This window comes from Oncorhynchus keta, chromosome 31 (assembly GCF_023373465.1).
Source record: "Oncorhynchus keta strain PuntledgeMale-10-30-2019 chromosome 31, Oket_V2, whole genome shotgun sequence".
Classification (NCBI taxonomy): Eukaryota; Metazoa; Chordata; class Actinopteri; order Salmoniformes; family Salmonidae; genus Oncorhynchus; species Oncorhynchus keta.
The window spans coordinates 17,903,055-17,922,917 of NC_068451.1; the positions used below are offsets into that span (position 1 = coordinate 17,903,055).

At 42.4% G+C, this 19,863-nt stretch overlaps 1 protein-coding gene across 1 annotated transcript; it reads right to left on the minus strand.

Moving 5' to 3' along the window:
* Nucleotides 1-698: 698 nt before the first annotated feature.
* Nucleotides 699-19,683, minus strand: LOC118364573 (tRNA (guanine(10)-N2)-methyltransferase homolog). Its single transcript, XM_035746229.2, has 13 exons — nucleotides 19,536-19,683; nucleotides 19,267-19,332; nucleotides 19,062-19,135; nucleotides 18,826-18,907; nucleotides 18,646-18,738; nucleotides 18,350-18,484; nucleotides 17,899-18,055; nucleotides 17,701-17,781; nucleotides 16,993-17,157; nucleotides 16,716-16,797; nucleotides 16,395-16,529; nucleotides 8,067-8,187; nucleotides 699-1,590 (listed from the first exon to the last, which is right to left on the minus strand). The coding sequence occupies exons 1-13, from the start codon at nucleotides 19,611-19,613 to the stop codon at nucleotides 1,438-1,440; spliced, it is 1,422 nt and encodes a 473-aa protein (XP_035602122.1). The 5' UTR covers nucleotides 19,614-19,683; the 3' UTR covers nucleotides 699-1,437.
* Nucleotides 19,684-19,863: the final 180 nt, after the last annotated feature.

Below are 19,863 nucleotides of genomic sequence, written 5' to 3' on the forward strand. Positions count from 1 at the left end.
TCACAAATTATTATTTTGATTCACATTCGGTTTGATTGAACAAACACAGGCACTCTCAACTGTCATTCCAATCCTGGCTGATACGCAGATTTGTTTATTTGATTGATCAAATATGTAAAAACTGTGCCTAAATAACAAAATAAATTAAATTAACTAATTATTAAATACATTTCCATGACTATTCCAGGCCTGGGAAACACCATTTTGAAATGGACTTTTCATGACCATAAAAACACTGTAATAACTTTGTATTATGTTATGATGGTTGCTTAACCCACTGAAAGAGGTCAATCAGATTTGACAAATTAGCAGGTAATACATTAAGCCAGGTGGAACCAGCCTGATCGCTGCGGCTAGGTAAAATTAACCTCATCTAAAAAGTTATTCCTCCCTGATTCAGCGGTGCAGTCTAAATTTCTGTCAGAAACTAGACAGTTAGGTTGCTTCTCACTCTAGCCATATTGTCAAAGGTAGACTGGTATGATACAGGCTGCATCCCAAATGGCATCCTGTATAGACAGCCCCCTCCACAAAAGTACTTCCTTCAGTCACACAGACATCACTTCACCCCCCCCCAGGCTTGCACCGTGCAGGGTGGCCAAGATGATGGCATCACTTCTCAGAGCCAACGTTAGATAAACAACACCTTCACTGAAAGAACACACCATTGAGCATATCCCAGATTCTGCCAGTGATGGTAAGACAACAAACAAACCATGGCTGGGACTTCAGAAACTGTTATTCTGAGTCTCTTTACAATAAGGAACCGTTAGTTTCTTTAAATGTCTGGATATAAAGGCTTGAGAAAAGACTTGTGAGGAACAAGTTTGTCCCTTGTCTCGTCTGGAATCTTGCAGGGATACTGTCAAACTGTTATCCAAATGCCCTCTGGTACATGGATACAGCTGCCTGAAAGTAAAGCCCTTTAACAGTTCTCTGGACACTTAGGGCCCTCTTGAATCAAATCTGATAATGTGCTTGCTGGGATAAAACAAAACATAACACAGAAAGATATAGAACATTGAGAGCCCTTAAATCTCCTGCCTCCAATAAATAAATACATTTTAAAATGGTGTTTATTCGTTCACAATTCACATTCATTATTACACAAAGGGCAATAAACATCAAATAATAAAAAATATATTTGAATAGAAAATTAGATTTAAAACAGGGAGCCCTATGTCCCCATGGAGTCCATTGTAAACCATAGGCAAGTATCGGCCCAATCCTAAATGAAGCCCTAGAACCTTCAGCTAATGCACTTGTGCAGATCTGTGAGAATTCGATTTGTATATGCAATATGGTGAAACTTCCATCTAGCCTATCAAACAGCAAGGTGGAGTTATTACCATATTGATTGCACCTTTCAAATCCTCTGCACAATTGCATACTGGCTTAGGGGTCCATTTGGAATTGGGCCATCCTGTGATCCTTACATCACTCCCCACCGTTGACGGCCATCTTGTTGGTCTCCTCCTTTCCTGTCAATGTCCTCTTGCTGATGCCGCTGAAGTACTTTTCCCTGAAGGCGTTGTGGCCTTGGTACGGGCTAAAGTGAGGGTCTGACAGGTGGGCCAGCGCATCTGTCTCCTACAGAGAGAGAAAAGACAATTCAGCCCCATATACCAACGACAGAAAGTTCTTGGTACAATTATACCTCTTACAATTGCGAGAAAAGTGTGAGGGTTTGCCTTCACAAAGTGGAACCAATTCACCTACAACCTCGGTTCAGTAAACAAATGTAGCGTCATAAAAATGCCTTTGAACACAGGTGAAGGAGGAAAGAAACCAGATGATATCAGACCTCTGCCAGGTATCCCATTAAACTAACCAAACAACCACAGGATAAAATTCTCACCTTGTATTCCTCTCCTTGCCATCACAAGCTCAGTGTAACAATAATAAATGTTAGCAGAGTGTTATGTTCCTCATATTTTCCTGGTTGGAACTTTAGCCAGGTCGTTAGGCTGTGTTTGGAAGGCCAGCAGGCAAGAAAGTGTCGGGGCGGGCGGACAGTTGGATGGAGCGGGAGGAATGAGGACTAACGAGGTGCCGGGGATGAAGAGTGCTAGAAGAGATGACTCCCCAGCTGGCCTGCCATTCGTCAACGCCACCTCTCTCTGTTGGCCCTGGTTACCACTGCCAGGCAACCTGTCCTGGAACTAGAGATGGTTACCCTCAGTCGCCACCACATCCAAGAGCTTAAAGAGCAATCCCAGATATGAAGCTCCTAACACATCCTAAGGTGCCATATAGCAGGGCTATTCAATAACCAGAGGGTCAAAGTTTTCCAGGTTCTTTTCTACCTGATAGTCCTTGATAGTCCTAGAGTTCACACACCTGTCCCAAATCTGAACCTTTCCCAACACGACCATACACCAAACCATTCAACACAGAATAGGAAAGCACAGCAACTAACTTCAAGTTGCTCCGTGGTAGGAGTTTAAAACACAACCATCACTTCTCAATGGAAGCAGTTCAATTCACACAAACTGACACTGCAAACTCTCACACACACCCAGCGCTGCTGTCCCATGTCATAGAGACATTGAACCACTGGACACTTCCCATTTCCCACTGAGTATTTAAATCCTCTATTACTGTCATAGCTCATTCTAATAATTATACTACTGTACTTTGTATTTAGTTACTCTATTTATACACACACAACATATGTATTTAAATACTGGATTATTGACAGCTCACTAATATATTTACTGATGTACATATCATTCTTAGCATATCTTGTGTAAACTGTTCCGGTGTATACGTATAGTGCCTTCGGAAAGTATTCAGACGCCTTGAATTTTTCCACATTGTTACAACCTGGCTTCATTGTAAAGCCTTAATGGCAAAGCAAAAACAGGTTTTAAAAATGCAAATTTACAGAAATACCTTATACACATAAGTGTTCAGACCCTTTGCTATGAGACTCGAAATTAAGCTCAGGTGCATCTGGTTTCCATTGACCATCCTTGATGTTTCTACAACTTGATAAGAGTCCACCTGTGTTAACTTCAATTTATTGGACATGATTTGGAAAGGCACACATCTATATAAGGTCCCACAGTTGACAGTGCATGTCAGAGCAAAAACCAAGCCATGAGGTCGAAGGAATTGTCCGTAACAGGATTGTGACGAGGCACAGATCTGGGGAATGGTACCAAAACATTTCTGCAGCATTGAAAGTCCCCAAAGAACACAGTGGCCTCCATCATTCTTAAATGGAAGAAGTTTGGAACCACCAAGACTCTTCCTCAAGCTGGCCGCACGGCCAAACTGAGCAATCAAGTGAGAAGGGCCATGGTCAGGGAGGTGACAAAGAACCCAATGGTCACTCTGACAAAGAACCCAATGGTCACTCTGACAAAGAACCCAATGGTCACTGACAGAGCTCTGAAGTTCCTCTGTGAAGATCGGGGAATATTCCAGAAGGACATCTATCTCTGCAGCACTCCACCAATCAGGCATTTATGGTAGTGGCCAGATGGAAGACAAATCTCAGTAAAAGGCACATGACAGCCTGCTTGGAGTTTGCCAAAAGCCACCTAAAGGACTCTCAGACCACGAGAAACAAGATTCTCTGATCTGATGAAACCAAGATTTAACTCTTTGGCCTGAATGCCAATCATCACATCTGGAAGAAACCTGGCACCATCTCTACGGTGAAGCATGGTGGTGGTGGCAGCATCATGCTGTGGGGATGTTTTTCAGCCACAGGGACTGGGAAACAAGTCAGGATCGAGACACAGATGAACAGAGCAAAGTACAGACAGATCCTTGCTGAAAACCTGCTCAGGACCTCAGATTGGAGCGAAGGTTCACCTTCCAACAGTGCAACGACCCTAAGCACAAAGCCAAGACAATGCAGGAGTGGCTTCTGGAGAAGTCTCTGAATGTCCTCGAGTGGCCCAGCCAGACCCCGGACATAAACCTGATCAAAGGATCTGCAGAGAAGAATGGGAGAAACTCCCCAAATACAGGTGTGCCAAGCTTGTAGCACCATACGCAAGAAGACTCGAGGCTGTAATCGCTGCCAATGGCGCTTAAACAAACTACTGAGTAAAGGGTCTGAATACTTTTCTAAAATGTAATATTTCAGTTGTATTACTTTTTTATAAATGACCAAAAATCAGAGGATAGAAAACAAAGGAATAACAATACAAACTGAAAGACTAAAAAGCACACTAAGGAAAAGCAGAGCTTAAAATGTGTGTTTTAAGATCCCTTTTAAATATGTCCAGTTTCAGCCCCCCTTGTAAGGAGCTGGTATCATAACCATTTCTCTGCACCCGCTATAACATCTGCTAAACTGTGTACGTGATCTCATTATGAACGGTAGCCTACATTCTCCAGCTTTTGCAAATCCTTACCTCTGATTGGATAAATAGTCATTTCAGTTTGAGACTGAACTTTGGCCTAAGATCACATCACAACATATGGAAAACGGGGAGACGGGCCAAGTTCACGGCCCAGTCAGGAAAGCCTGTCTTAATATAATAATAATATAATATATGCCATTTAGCAGACGCTTTTATCCAAAGCGACTTACAGTCATGTGTGCATACATTCTACGTATGGGTGGTCCCGGGAATCGAACCCACTACCCTGGCGTTACAAGCGCCATGCTCTACCAACTGAGCTACAGAAGGACCCAGAAGGTCTTGACTTGATTCTTACCATTACAGCCTCTAAAGCAGAAGCCTTTGAAGACTGGGTTGAGCAGCATTGCTGGATACAGCCTGCCAGGAGGAGACTATGGAAATGTGATAAACAGTGGGGTCCCAAATCGACACCCTTGATTAAAAAAAACAATGACTGTATAAAATAAATAGTTCAAATACTCTACAAACTTGGATGCATTTGCAGTTACTTTAGGTTGTTTCAGATTATTTTGTGCACAATATAAAGTAATAGTAAAACATGTAGTGTGTAGTTTTAGAGGCTCAGTATTCGAATTATTTATTTTACAGTCACTATTGCTGATCTTTATCAAGGGTGTCAATAATTTGACGCCACTGTATACAGTGCCTTCAGAAAGTACTCACACCACTTGACTTATTCCACATTTTGTTGTGTTACAGCCTGATTTGGCTCACCCATCATATGCACAATACCCCATAATAACAATGTTTTTTTAATTTATTTAGCAAATGTAATAAAAATGAAATACATAAATTTGCATAAGTATTCACACCCCTGAGTCAATACTTTGTAGAAGCACCTTTGGCATGTTCTCCCATCTTAGCCAAGGAACTCTGTAGTTCGGTCAGAGTGGTCATCGGGTTCTTCATCACCTCCCTGACCAAGGTCCTTCTTGCCCGGTTGCTCAGTTTGGTCAGACGGCCAGCTCTCCGTAGAGTCTGGATAGTTCCATATCTATTCAATTTTCCAATGATGGAGACCACTGTGCTCTTGGAAACTTTCAACGCTCTAAAAATAGTTGTATACTTCCCCAGGTATATAGATCTACGAACAGTTCCTTGGACTATGGTATAGTTTTTGCTCTGACATGCACCGTCAAATGTCACCTTATATAAAACAGGTGTTTCTTTCTAAATCATGGCCAAACAATTGAATTGGCCACAGGTGAACTCCAATCAAGTTATAGTGACATCAAGGATGATCAAAGGAAATTGGATGCACCTGAGCTCAGTTTGGAGTGTCTTAGCAAAGGGGTGGACACACCTACTCATTCAAGGGTTTTTCTTTATTTGTGCTATTTTCTACATTGTAGAATAATAATAATATTAAGCAAAAAAGTGTTAAACAAATCAAAATATATTTTATATTTGAGATTCTTCAAAGTAGCCACCCTTTGCCTTGACAGCTTTGCACAATTTTGCCACTCTCTCAACCAGCTTCACCTGGAATCCTTTTCCAACAGTCTTGAAGGTGTTACCGCATATGCTGAGCACTTGTTGGCTGCTTTTCCTTCAATCTTCGGTCCACCTCATCCCAAACCATCTCGATTGGGTTGAAGTTGGGTGATTGTGGAGGCAAGGTCATCTGATGCAGCTCTCCATCACTCTCTTTATTGGTCAAATAGCCCTTACACAGCCTGGAGGTGTGTTGGGTCATTGTCCTGTTGAAAAACAAATGATAGTGGGACTAAGCCCAAACCAGATGAGATGGCGTATCGCTGCAGAATGCTGTGGTAGCCATGCTGGTTAAGTGTGCCTTGAATTCTAAATAAATCACTGACAGTGCCACCAGCAAAGCACACCCAAACCATTACACCTCCATGCTTCACGGTGGGAACCACACTTGCAGAGATCATCCGTTCACCAACTCAGCATCTCACAAAGACACAGTGGTTGGAACCAAACATTTCTAATGTGGACTCACCAGACCAAGACAGATTTCCACCGGTCTAATGTCCATCGCTCATGCAAGTATCTTCTTCATGTTAGTGTACTTTAGTAGTGGTTTCTTTGCAGCAATTCGACCATGAATGCCTGATTCACACAGTCTCTGAACAGTTGATGTTAAGATGTGTCTGTTACTTGAAACCAGTGAAGCATTTATTTGGGCTGCCATTTCTGAGGCTGGTAACTAATGAACTTATCCTCTGCAGCAGAGGTAATTCTGGGTCTTCCTTTCCTGTGGCGGTCCTCACCAGTTTCATCATAGAGCTTGATGGGTTTTGCGACTGCACTTGAAGAACTTTGAAAGTTTCTTTAAATGTTCCGGGTTGACTGACCTTCATGTCTTAAAGTAATGATGGACTCTCATTTCTCTTTGAGCTGTTCTTGCAATAATATGGTCTTTTACCAAATAGGGCTATCTTCTGTATACCACCCCTACCTTGTCACAACACAACTGATTGGCTCAAACGCATTAAGGAATGAAATTCCACAAATTAACTTTTAACAAGGCACACCTGTTAATTTAAATGCATTCCAGGTTACTACCTCATGAAGCTGGTTGAGAGAATGCCAAGAGTGTGCAAAACTGTCATCAAGGCAAAAGGTAGTTACTTTGAAGAATCTCAAAAAATAAAATACATTGATTTATTGAACATGTTTTTGGTTACTACATGATTCCATATGTGTTAATTCATAGTGTTGATGTCTTCACTATTATTCTACAATGTAGAAAATAGTAAAAATAAAGAAAAACCCTAGAATGAGTAGCTGTGTTCAAACGTTTGACTGGGACTGTATGTAAATTTGATATTTCTGTAGACGATTGAGAGGGGAAAAAATCGATTTAATCCATTTTGAATTCAGGCTGTAACACAACAAAATGTGGAATAAGTCGAGGGGTATGAATACTTTCTGAAGGAACTATTTATCTATATATAGTAGCATGCTATGAGATATATGTTCCAGGTTTGGAGCACTGGGAGTCAGAGTCAGAGACAGATGCCAGTGTGTGTGTGTGTGTGTGTGTGTGTGTGTGTGTGTGTGTGTGTGTGTGTGTGTGTGTGTGTGTGTGTGTGTGTGTGTGTGTGTGTGTGTGTGTGTGTGTGTGTGTGTGTATGTATGCGGTGATTCAGACAGGGCTTGCCTTTATGGGAACAATTGTGTTTTGAAGTGAAGAGGTTGTCAAATCCAAAGATGGATTATTTTCCATAAAATGTGTGATTAAGTAATTTATGTGCTGTATATAAAAAACGCCAATCATAGCCAGATGCTGAGGTTTATGGCAGACCTCGAGGGAAGCACCATCGACATCCCCTTTAACTGTGTTGTATTGCGCGTGTGTATGTTTAAAGAACACAGACCGACAACACTCATAGTACACATATGTGCATGCTTGTACATACAAACACGGCACAAACATATTCAGTGGCACGCACGGATACTTTACTTTGTAGATACATGCATGTAATTCATAGTAAGCACACCACAGCAACATGAAAACCTACAATTATATAGTGTTGCAATCATATTCACAAAGGGATCCATCTACCTTTTCGAAATGAGTGATGTTCCACTCAAACGCATACACCCGCTCGTAACAGCAGTCACACACAGGGTAGACAAGTACAAAAGCATATATACACACACACCAGACAGAGGGACGGACACATACAGATGGAAGGACCGACAGACACCCACCTCTGGTTCCTTGATCTTCTCCATGGTGATGAGACGTCTGGAGGTGTGGCTGGAAAGGGTCTGTTCACAGTTACTGACCAGTCTGAGACAGGCATTCAGGGGCACCATCTCTTCACAGTACCTACAAACACACACACACTCTACTGGTGAATCATTATGGTTGAGGACATTCACAAACAGCTGGTCCTGTACTGTAAAGCATGAACTAATACATCTAAAAGGTTGATGGGTCCAAATTATCCTCCAAACCACAATATCTGCATCTCACCATACACTCACCTGCAGAGTAGACCAGCCTTAGCCTCCATGTAATCTCCTCAAAATGACACTACATCCAGGCCAGGTCAGCTCTCTCTCCGTTAAACTCAACCCAGATCAACTCTCTCCTTACTCCCTCTCGCTCACTCTCTCTATCCTCTTTCCCGATCCCAACTCTAGGCCTGTTCTCTCTCAGCTCCAGGCCTTTACTGACAATGTCATGATCTGACTGAAGTGGACAAAAGCCATGGTGAAAAAGGTGAACTAGATTTAAGATATCGGGAAAACGTATTCTTGTCAGGAGCGCTGTGTGTGTGTGTGTGTGTGTGTGTGTTCGCGCGCATGTCGGCAAAGCACCACAACTGAAGCTGTCCAGGGCAAGGTACTGTATTTATTAGGATCCCCATTAGCTAGGGTCAAAGCTGTAGCTACTCTTCATGGGGTCCATGAAACATGATATTAATAGACCATTACAGCTGAAGGACAGAACTACATAAATTGACATAATACATAACATTAAATCGACAGGTACAGAACTACATCAATTAAAAATAAGGATACACACTTTCATATTCTTTTGCCTTAGCAATCCATGCAACATATTCAAATGGCCCCACTACAGTCATCCATTTTTATTGAGTTGCTTACTGCTACAACTGCAGCTCCTCATCCTAACCTCTCAGAACCAGTTCTGTAAACACTTGCGAGAATCTCACAAAATTAGGAACCACCTTTGTCCCTGGTTCTCCCGCTTGACGTCAATAGTATTCATAATAATAATAATGCGATTAATAGATGCTACTGAATGCAAGTGCCTGTAGATTACAGGCCTCTAGTGTGTGTGTGTGTGTGTGTGTGTGTGTGTGTGTGTGTGTGTGTGTGTGTGTGTGTGTGTGTGTGTGTTTGTCAGCACCGTGACCAAAGCGAGGCATTCATTCTACCTGCCAATCACATCTTATTACTGGGTAGCTGGTCCTTCCACATGGGCAATTTCATTTAAAGATGGGTGGGGCCTTTCAATACAGCTTTTTCCATCTTCTCAGACAAATACAGAGTTGAAACCTCTGTGTCCCATAGGCAGGCAGATTGTGGGTCAGGTTAGAAGCTATTTAAGCCCTATAGGCTGAGGTGCATTAGACTAGCCCACGTGCCTTTTATTGCATGGTATACTGTAGACATTGTCAAGGCATATTATTTCAATTGTTGTCAAGATGGGGAGAGGCCTGTCTTTGATAAGGAGAAGCTCAGCATTCTTAACCACACAACTGACCAAACAAGTCCTACAGTCTAAAGTTTTACCTTGACTACTGCCTGGTAATGTGTTCAGGTGCTAAAAAGAAATACATAATACATCTACAGCTGCCCAGCAATGTTCCAATGTCAACAAAACGCATGTTGACCTTTCCTGGCTCAAACTAAAATGAGTCCTTAGGACATTCCGGGAAGGTCTGGAGGTTGTGTCAATGTCTCCCGGAGATCCTTAGGACACCCCCTGTTTGCTGAGGAGATTGGAAAAAATAAATAAATAAAAGTGACGCAGACAAACTGTCTATTCAATCAACTAACATACAGCGCTGACAGACATTCATATTTCACAAGGTATGCAAATAAAAGGTCTCGTCATAGTCCCTAAAGCCAAAAGGAATTCAAGACAACACAGTAATATACTGTATGTAGCCATGATAGCATGGAACTCCCTGACATCTCAAATCACTCAAGCAAGCAGCAAAAGTAGCTTTAAAAAAAACAACTAATTAAACAGCACATCACAGCCCAATGCCTCTGACCTAAATTGCTTGTAGCATCTCCTTCCAGAGCACATCTGGTGTTTGGGTTAAAGATAAGATATGCCCTTGACATCAGGATATCAGGGCCTGCTCAGAGAAAGCAACTGGAAGCAAAGCCTCAGTAGAGTAAGGACGTACTGCTCCATATGATATGATAGTCTGGTCAGCTTACTGATGTTAATCAGCAGAGCAAGGTTTTATTGAAGTGAATTCTTATTTTGTGTGTGACGAGTGGATGCTGCTGGGTGTGAGTGGTGCGGGAATGAAAATGCAAAACAAGTTTATGAGAACCAGAGGAAACTCCATATCAAGGGGACTTTATTCATTTTATAAATAAGTACTAAGGCAATGCACTATAACTTAGTGAACCCTTTATGGGTGGTAGACGAACACATTGCACTATACCTTAGTGAACCCTTTATGGGTGGTAGACGAACACATTGCACTATTGTGGTCCTTCTGTAGCTCAGTTGGTAGAGCATGGCGCTTGTAACGCCAGGGTAGTGGGTTCGATCCCCGGGACCACCCATACGTAGAATGTATGCACACATGACTGTAAGTCGCTTTGGATAAAAGCGTCTGCTAAATGGCATATATTATTATTATTATTATTATATTACTATACCTTAGTGAACCCTTTATGGGTGGTAGACTAACACATTGCACTATACCTTAGTTAACCCTTTATGGGTGGTAGACGAACACATTGCACTATACCTTAGTGAACCCTTTATGGGTGGTAGACTAACACATTGCACTATACCTTAGTGAACCCTTTATGGGTGGTAGACTAACACATTGCACTATACCTTAGTGAACCCTTTATGGGTGGTAGACTAACACATTGCACTATACCTTAGTGAACCCTTTATGGGTGGTAGACTAACACATTGCACTATACCTTAGTTAACCCTTTATGGGTGGTAGACTAACACATTGCACTATACCTTAGCACTATACCTTAATTAACCCTTTATGGGTGGTAGACTAACACATTGCACTATACCTTAGTTAACCCTATAACCCTTTATGGGTGGTAGTAACACATTGCACTATACCTTAGTGAACCCTTTATGGGTGGTAGACTAACACATTGCACTATACCTTAGTTAACCCTTTATGGGTGGTAGACTAACACATTGCACTATACCTTAGTTAACCCTTTATGGGTGGTAGACTAACACATTGCACTATACCTTAGTTAACCCTTTATGGGTGGTAGACTAACACATTGCACCTATACCTTTATGGGTGGTAGACTAACACATTGCACTATACCTTAGTGAACCCTTTATGGGTGGTAGACTAACACATTGCACTATACCTTAGTGAACCCTTTATGGGTGGTAGACTAACACATTGCACTATACCTTAGTTAACCCTTTATGGGTGGTAGACTAACACATTGCACTATACCTTAGTTAACCCTTTATGGGTGGTAGACTAACAGATTGCACTATACCTTAATTAACCCTTTATGGGTGGTAGACTAACAGATTGCACTATACCTTAATTAACCCTTTATGGGTGGTAGACTAACACATTGCACTATACCTTAGTTAACCCTTTATGGGTGGTAGACTAACACATTGCACTATACCTTAGTTAACCCTTTATGGGTGGTAGACTAACACATTGCACTATACCTTAGTGAACCCTTTATGGGTGGTAGACTAACACATTGCACTATACCTTAGTTAACCCTTTATGGGTGGTAGACTAACAGATTGCACTATACCTTAATTAACCCTTTATGGGTGGTAGACTAACAGATTGCACTATACCTTAATTAACCCTTTATGGGTGGTAGACTAACACATTGCACTATACCTTAGTTAACCCTTTATGGGTGGTAGACGAACACATTGCACTATACCTTAGTGAACCCTTTATGGGTGGTAGACTAACACATTGCACTATACCTTAGTGAACCCTTTATGGGTGGTAGACTAACACATTGCACTATACCTTAGTGAACCCTTTATGGGTGGTAGACTAACACATTGCACTATACCTTAGTGAACCCTTTATGGGTGGTAGACTAACACATTGCACTATACCTTAGTTAACCCTTTATGGGTGGTAGACTAACACATTGCACTATACCTTAGTTAACCCTTTATGGGTGGTAGACTAACACATTGCACTATACCTTAGTTAACCCTTTATGGGTGGTAGACTAACAGATTGCACTATACCTTAATTAACCCTTTATGGGTGGTAGACTAACACATTGCACTATACCTTAGTTAACCCTTTATGGGTGCTAGAATGTAACACAGCAAATGTTTTGTTTAGTTCATTTCTATGCACTAGACAGGGTGAAGGAAGTAAGTGAAGCCCATCTGATCAGAATTATGACTCTGTTCAATTTATAGGACGGAGTGGAGAGACAAATCTCTAAAATGTCCACAATGTCTCGCTTTGGTCAGTGCTGACACACACACACACACACACACACGAGAGGCCTGTATTTTATAGGCACATCTATTAATCACATTATTATGAATAGTATTGACATCAAACGGCAGAACCAAGGACACAGGTGGTTCCTGATATTGTGAGATTCTCGCTAGTGTTTAGAGAATAGCTGCTTCTGAGAGATTAGGATCAGGAGCTGTAATTCTAACAGTAAGCAACTAACTAAATGGATGACTGCAGTGTAGGCATTATTATGAATACATGTAGATTACGAGAGAGTGTTTGTTTGCATACACTTTCTCCTACCAGCACCACACTGGGCCATATTTTCACCTTACTGTTTGTCTCCTGGGTTGCTATGGCTACTGTGGAATACAGGCCTCTAATGTGTTGTGGTGTGTGAGCGTGCGCTTCAGGGAGCACCGCGACCAAAACGGGTGTTAATTCTACCTGCCAATCACCTCTTATTACTGGGTAGCTGGACCTTCCACATTGGCTGTTTCATTTAAAGATGGATGGGGCCTTTCAATTCAGCTTTTTCCATCCTCAGACAAATATAGACTTGAAACCTCTGTGCAGATGCTAAGTAAGCAGCACAGGAGGCTGCTGAGGGGAGAACGGCTCATAATAATGCCCGGAACAGAGTGAATGGAATGGCATCAAATACATCAAATCAAAATGTATTTGTCACATGTGCCGAATACAACAGGTATATAGACCTTACAGTGAAATGTTTACTTAATACCCCCCTTAATACCCCCCAAAAAATAAGAAATAAATGTAGCAAATAATTAAAGAGCAGCAGTAAACTAACAATAGCGAGGTTATACACAGGGGGCACCAAGCACAGAGTCAATATAAACCGCGTGTTTGATACGATTCAAATAATTCCGCTCCAGCCATTACCACGTGCCACCAACCTCATGTGATATGCAGACTGGGGGGGGGTCAAATTAGAGACCATTTAAGCCCAATAGCCTTTATTTCCTGGTCAAGGCTCTAAGGAGCATGTTTGCGCCTAAGTTCAAAAATGTCGGAGCACACAAAGAAATTTAGGAGCACAATGAAATAGATTTGATGTAACAAGCCGTTTGCTTTGTAGCAATAGTGCAAGGGTGACGGGCATGAATCTGCACTCAGTGTATTCTCCATGCCACTCAGGGGCTGCCGCACAGTGAAGTAATCCTTGCAACAATTATCTTTACATTTTTTGGTGCTATGGTGCTCCAAATAAAAAAAATGTCAGGTCCACAGCTGAATATTTAGGCGCATATGCGATTAAAATGGTCGCACTGTAGAGCCCTGATGGTATAATGTAGGTCAGATAGACACCGGCATTAAGCACAAGGATCTGTCTCTCAGTAAGGCAGCAGCATGAGTGTTGTAGACAAAAGGAAGTCGATAACCCCTTAAACCAACCATGGGAGTTCAAACCCCATGAGCTTCCTGTTAGCTTTGCACTCTGCTTCATTAGCGCCGTCTGGCTTATGACTTTAACCCATAGAGAATGATAGACACATCTAGTGACCAAAAGGCCATCTTAGCATTGGCAGCGCCATTGAGGGCTTCAACCACGCAAGAGCCATTTTAAAGTAGTCAACTCGGTGACGATTCCTATGGGTTGTAGCCTCAATGGCGCTGCTCATGCTGTCACAGACGCTATAATAGCACAGATATAGAGGACTCATCTTTATCTCTATGCTTTAGCCTCTGAGATAATGGGTCTGGTTCCTGCCAAGGCACTGCAGCAGAGAGGAAATGGCATCAGACCACACCGCGGCTGGAAAAGTCTTGAACTAGATCAAATTTAAACACAGCATCACAGGGGGGGTGCGCGCAAGAGAAAGACTAATGAGCTTGAGAAGCCACAGAGTTAATTGAAACACTGAAAGGCAGCTGAGGCACAGGGCAAGGCGGTGCTCCTCATGACGACGGCAGAAATGTTTTAATTGGCCGGCTTGGGGGACCTCATTGCCTAGGCCTGTGACCAGTGTTAAGGGACCTCGTATTGGCCTGCGTCTGGTCCGACCCCAGCCCAAAACAACAGTAACACAACACAGCAAATGGTTTTTTCCTACAGCAGCTGCACTGCAGCCCCCCTTTGTGACTCCAGTGTTTACAAACAAGCATGTTGCTCCACAGTCCTGTCCCCTTGGACCATTTAGTCACCCTGTTCTATCTCAAAGGTCCACCGCAGTAACAGTCATTGGTGAATGGCGACATCTAGTGGTGTAGTATATCGCGCTCTCTCAGGACAGACTTAGGACCACCTAAATCTAACCAGCTAAGACATCTACTATTAATGTTTCAACAGTGTTACTAACCAACTTTGTGCAATAACATTTTCTCTCAACTGAATTCCCACCTCTACCAAAAACCCACATGCCTTGTCTTATTAGCATCCCCTAAGTCTCTTGTTCATAACTTCTCTGGTTACACAGTGGCAGTCTTTCCCTTTTCTCTCCATATATTTTCTTTCTCTAAGACCCACCTTCTTCTTTGCTCAGTAAATGTGGAGATGAGTGAAAGGGTCAGAGCAGGCCCAACACAGGGGTATTTTTGTTCTGACCCAGTCCTGACATTCTGGAGGTCATGACTCCTGACTGATACTGTGAGGACCTCCAGCCCAACCCAGCCTGGGTGCAACCCGGCCTTTCTCCCTCCTTCCCGTCACCATAGCAGGGTGACAGAAACCCAATAACCCCCTCGACAGCCTCCCAATCCCCAGTGTGGAGCCCACAGATCAGGACCTGGAGACAGGCTGTGTTTGGTCGGTGTCAGCATGTCTGGCCTCATGGGTTTATTTTGGCACTCTGCACTGAATAAGACAGGGTCAGGAACTGCTAAGTAGTTACACACCCAGAGTGAGGAGAAGAGCAGAGCACAGGCACAGTCAGTCAGACTGAGGCACACAGTTGCACAGACTCTCTCTCGCTCTCTCAACCACCAGTGCTAAAGGTTGTAGCCCTCTCTCCTTTCCCTGTCTCAGCCAGTCAGTGTGGGGAACTCCAGTGTGTGTGTCACAGACAGTCAGAGGGAACTGCTGGAGGTGAGCAGGAGGTGTAATTGAAACATCACAGGGCTGTGGTGTATGGTCTGGTCTCATCTTCCTTATACTCAGACCCTGCCCTGTAATCAGTGACCAGAAGTCCCAGGGGCCTGTATCCTGTCTGTGGTCCACACAGTGAACCAGTTGTATGGAACAATACACCCAATATACCTCAGGACACCTGCACACTGACCAGAACACCACTAACCCCAGGCCTGGGACAGAGAATGAGATGTGCTAATGGGAATAAACACCTGGTCCTGACAGAGATGCTTATGAGGGGAAAAGGTGCAGAGAGAAAAGCCCTCATCTAAACTAGACAGCTTTGTTAAGCAGATCTAGTACAGTAGCAACACTTCATCAGGGTGTAGGCTAAATCCCCAGTGTGACTGTGGCCCTCTAGTGGTCTAACAGGGTAAAGGGGAAAAGATAACAGCATGTATCAGCAGGAAAAACTGCTGACTGGTGAGGTTGACTCTGTGTGCAATAAGGTCTTATCAAATGCTGTTTGTATCTATTCGACATCACAACAGTTGATGACAGTGCTATTTGGTTTACACATAGAAGAGGGAGACTGTGTAGACAATACATCTGTGAGCTCAAACCCATGTAAACACCATGACGATACAGTAGATTCAACAACACCAGATGTGAATATTTGGCCAATTCAGACTATAGAGCTTTAACAGGAAGTGCTGTATTCAGGGACCACAGATGGATATTAACCATGTACCTATATGTAGATAACTCTGGTGCAATACTGGTGTTGTTGTGATTGGTCCCTGACAAATAAACAAACACAACATTACTCACTCTGGCCTGTAGATTGGTAGCCAGTAGACTAGCCGCCCTCCGATGACCAGGTGTTGAGCTGAGAAGTTTAACAGGTCAGTGAATATGTCACTCAGGTGGTAGGCCATGGAAACGGGGACATGGCTGTCTCCAACGCTGGATGAAAGATAAACGCATCCTCACTGTTTACACACTGATTTAACATAATCTGAGAGGACTTTATATCTCTCTAGTGTATCTATTGCTTGCTTGCAAGTTTTACAGGCCGTCTTTTTCAAAACTGAGCAAATATACAAAGCACTATAAACAACACTGAGACTCGAGAGGAAGATGAAGACGTACTAGTCTTCAGATGGCTTCACACTGTTTACACTGTCCTTCTGAGAGCCTGTTCTCCTGGTTGACTCCCGAATCCCATATGGGGCTGAGAATTAAACAAACACACACAAAAATGAAAGATAAGAGATTTGAACAGATTTAAATCTGAACAAATCACAAAGAATGTGGACTTCAACAGAATAAGACGTTTTACTCGTGCATGGCTGTACAGGAGACATTACAGGATGGAGGACCCTACATGGGAAGAGAACACACAGAGCTCTAGGATAAGATAACGTACGGTCAGTGATGATGGCGTCAAAGAGCATTCCGTCCCTCCAGATAGGCTTGGAGGCGTCAGACACAAGGACGTCCACATACAGCTTCTCTGAGCCGTACTGACGCAGGTTGGCTCTGATGTTCTCATCTGGACCCCTCCACTTCTGGTTCTTACGACTCGCTTTTCCTGAAAAACAAACCAAAATACTATTATACAGCAATGCACTTGGTTGTAATTAGGGCCGGGATGATAGCAGTATCGCGATAATCGTTAGTTTTGTGGCAAGGAAACAAAACACGAAGCGGATTTAACCTCTTTAGGAAAACAGCTTGAATGTTGAAAACATTATGTCATCGAGATTCACATTTATTTATTTTCCAAGCTATAGCACACAATATTTTACACACAGCAGGTGTAAAAGGACCAGTAGAGTTTGATCTATTTCTTATTTATTTTTTGCCAAGGGAAAAAATAGAGATACGTGATATGATTACAACTAGGGCCGGGGGGATACCAGTATCAAGTGTTAGGCCTATAGGACAATGCAATTGGATTTGAGCGTGAAAATGAGCACAGAAAAAAAATAACTATTTTAAAAGATGATAGAAAGAGCATAAACAACATAATGTTCATAATATAAATGGATTAACACACTTGCCAAAGAACAAGATATTTAGCTCTGGGTTCCAAAATAAGAGAACGTAAACAAGGCCATTTCTAGGATATTACCTATCCCATGGATGGTGTTGTAATCAATATCCGTTCCACAGACATATGCACCAAAATGAGAGCATGCAACCAGGAGGCTACCTGAGAGAGAAAGAGAGAAAAAAATATCCAATAAGCACAGACTAGCCTTGGGTTCAGCTAAATGCAGTGTATTTCTGCAAGTGTCAGTTCAAAGACCAAAAGTAACTTATCTCTTACCAGTCCCAACGAAGGGGTCGTAGACCAGGTCGTGAGCCTTGACCCTGGCATGGTTGGCCATGATAAAAGACAACCCAGCGTCCATACTGGTGTTACCTATGAAGTGCCTGTTCTTCACACTGTGAGAGCGAATCAACTCACGCTGGCCATCTGCAATCTAAGGAACATACAGTTGATAAGACAAGATCAAATATAGGCTTACCTTTATCATTAAATGAAACAGTGTTTCTCAACCTGGTAGCTGGCTTATACACGGGGGAATTGGGAAGACTCATAAGGACATAGGCCTCATAATAAGTTTCACAAGAGGGAATACTTCAGGCAGACCAAAATGTGATTGGCAACCAAAGAAGGTTAACAACCACTGTGGTAAATAACGTTCATGAGTTATAGTAATTACTCATTTGTATACTGCCACAGAAATGAAGGAGCACACAGCACACTGACTCACCCATCTCCCAAAGTAGATGTAGAGGGGCTCGTCTGGGATGTCGTTAGGGTCAGTTCCATAGTCCTCCAACAGACAGAAGATGTGTTTAGGGTTCCGTAGATTGACCCTTCCCTCGAAGGTGAGATATTCCATTGCCTTGGGGAGGAAGACCACAGGGTAACTTGTCCAGGTGCATACTGCTTATCAGTGCCTGCCTTTAACACAATAGGGCAGTAAAAAAGGTAGAGTAAGTTGACTTTTCTGGGATCAATCTTAAATACAAATTACTGGGAGCAAGTCAAGTGTATCATACTCACATCTATCTTCTTAATTCTATCTTCGAACTCTAGAGTCTTGTTGAAAGTGTAGACATTGATTTTGTATGTTGAGTCTTTCTGTAGGAAGGGTGACTGTTGGGAGCAGTAAAGTTACACACATTAGATACTCCACATGATTAGTTTGCCCTCTATTTAGATGTAATGTAATTTCTCACAAACCATGTTCTCTGTTGGATATTTCAAGAGCGAGTTCCTGAGTTCACTGTGCGTTCTGCCATGACCCCACAGCTCAAATGCAGACCTAGGTGATAAACAAATAACCACAAAAAGGTCATTACAATTTACTGTGACATTCAAGTTGAGAATCATCTCAGAAGAGAAGGGCTGATGAGCAATGCTGCAGTACCCCTCTAGCTCTTTTCATTGCAAATCCATTGTTGATTTGTCTCACTTACTTTGCACAAACAGTTCTGGCCATGATGCTGTTGACATCTTCCTCTGACAAGCCATTCAGGAGCCAGAATGGAGACTGGGGAGAAGAAATACAGAAGATTTTAGGATTTGAGAAGCCTATGCATGGACAGCTGATAATGGTCAACTCCTCCCTTCATTGGTAAAGCTATCAGGCTAATAATACATATAGACATTAACGTATTTTACCGTTTCTTTGAAGTTTTCACCTGGATCAAACGGTTTGCCCCTGAGGGACAGCAGCGACCTAATCTCCTGTAATGTTACGATGGACAATAAATAAAATCAGAACATTTCTGAAGAATTCAAACATGACAGCTTGTAGATAGTAACGTTACTATCGTAGCAAGCTAATGTATGGGAGAAATTCCGTAATGAGACACCAACATTTTTAGAGATAGAAAGAAATAACACAACATTTACAGTTTGACAGAGAGGTACGACATTTATATGCATACCGGTAGCCTGAAGTCAACATTGTCGTGGGCCAGATGTATCAAATACTGCAGGCATATTCTGCTACAGTGGATCGCCATGTTCGAGTTCTTACGCAAAGTACACCCGGCTTAAAACTGCGTCCCCGCGAATAGTGGTTCCTGTCTATTTCAAAATAAATACCACTTTACCAGCAATGATTGTGCATTAAATGCATGTATTTTGTCAAAGCAAAATGTAAATGTGTATGTTTTTGTTTTGTCATTAACGTCTAAATCATTGTGTGCTTATTATTCTGTATAGCTGCCACATAACTGCTTCATAAATGAGGGTGCATCATTTTACTGTAGA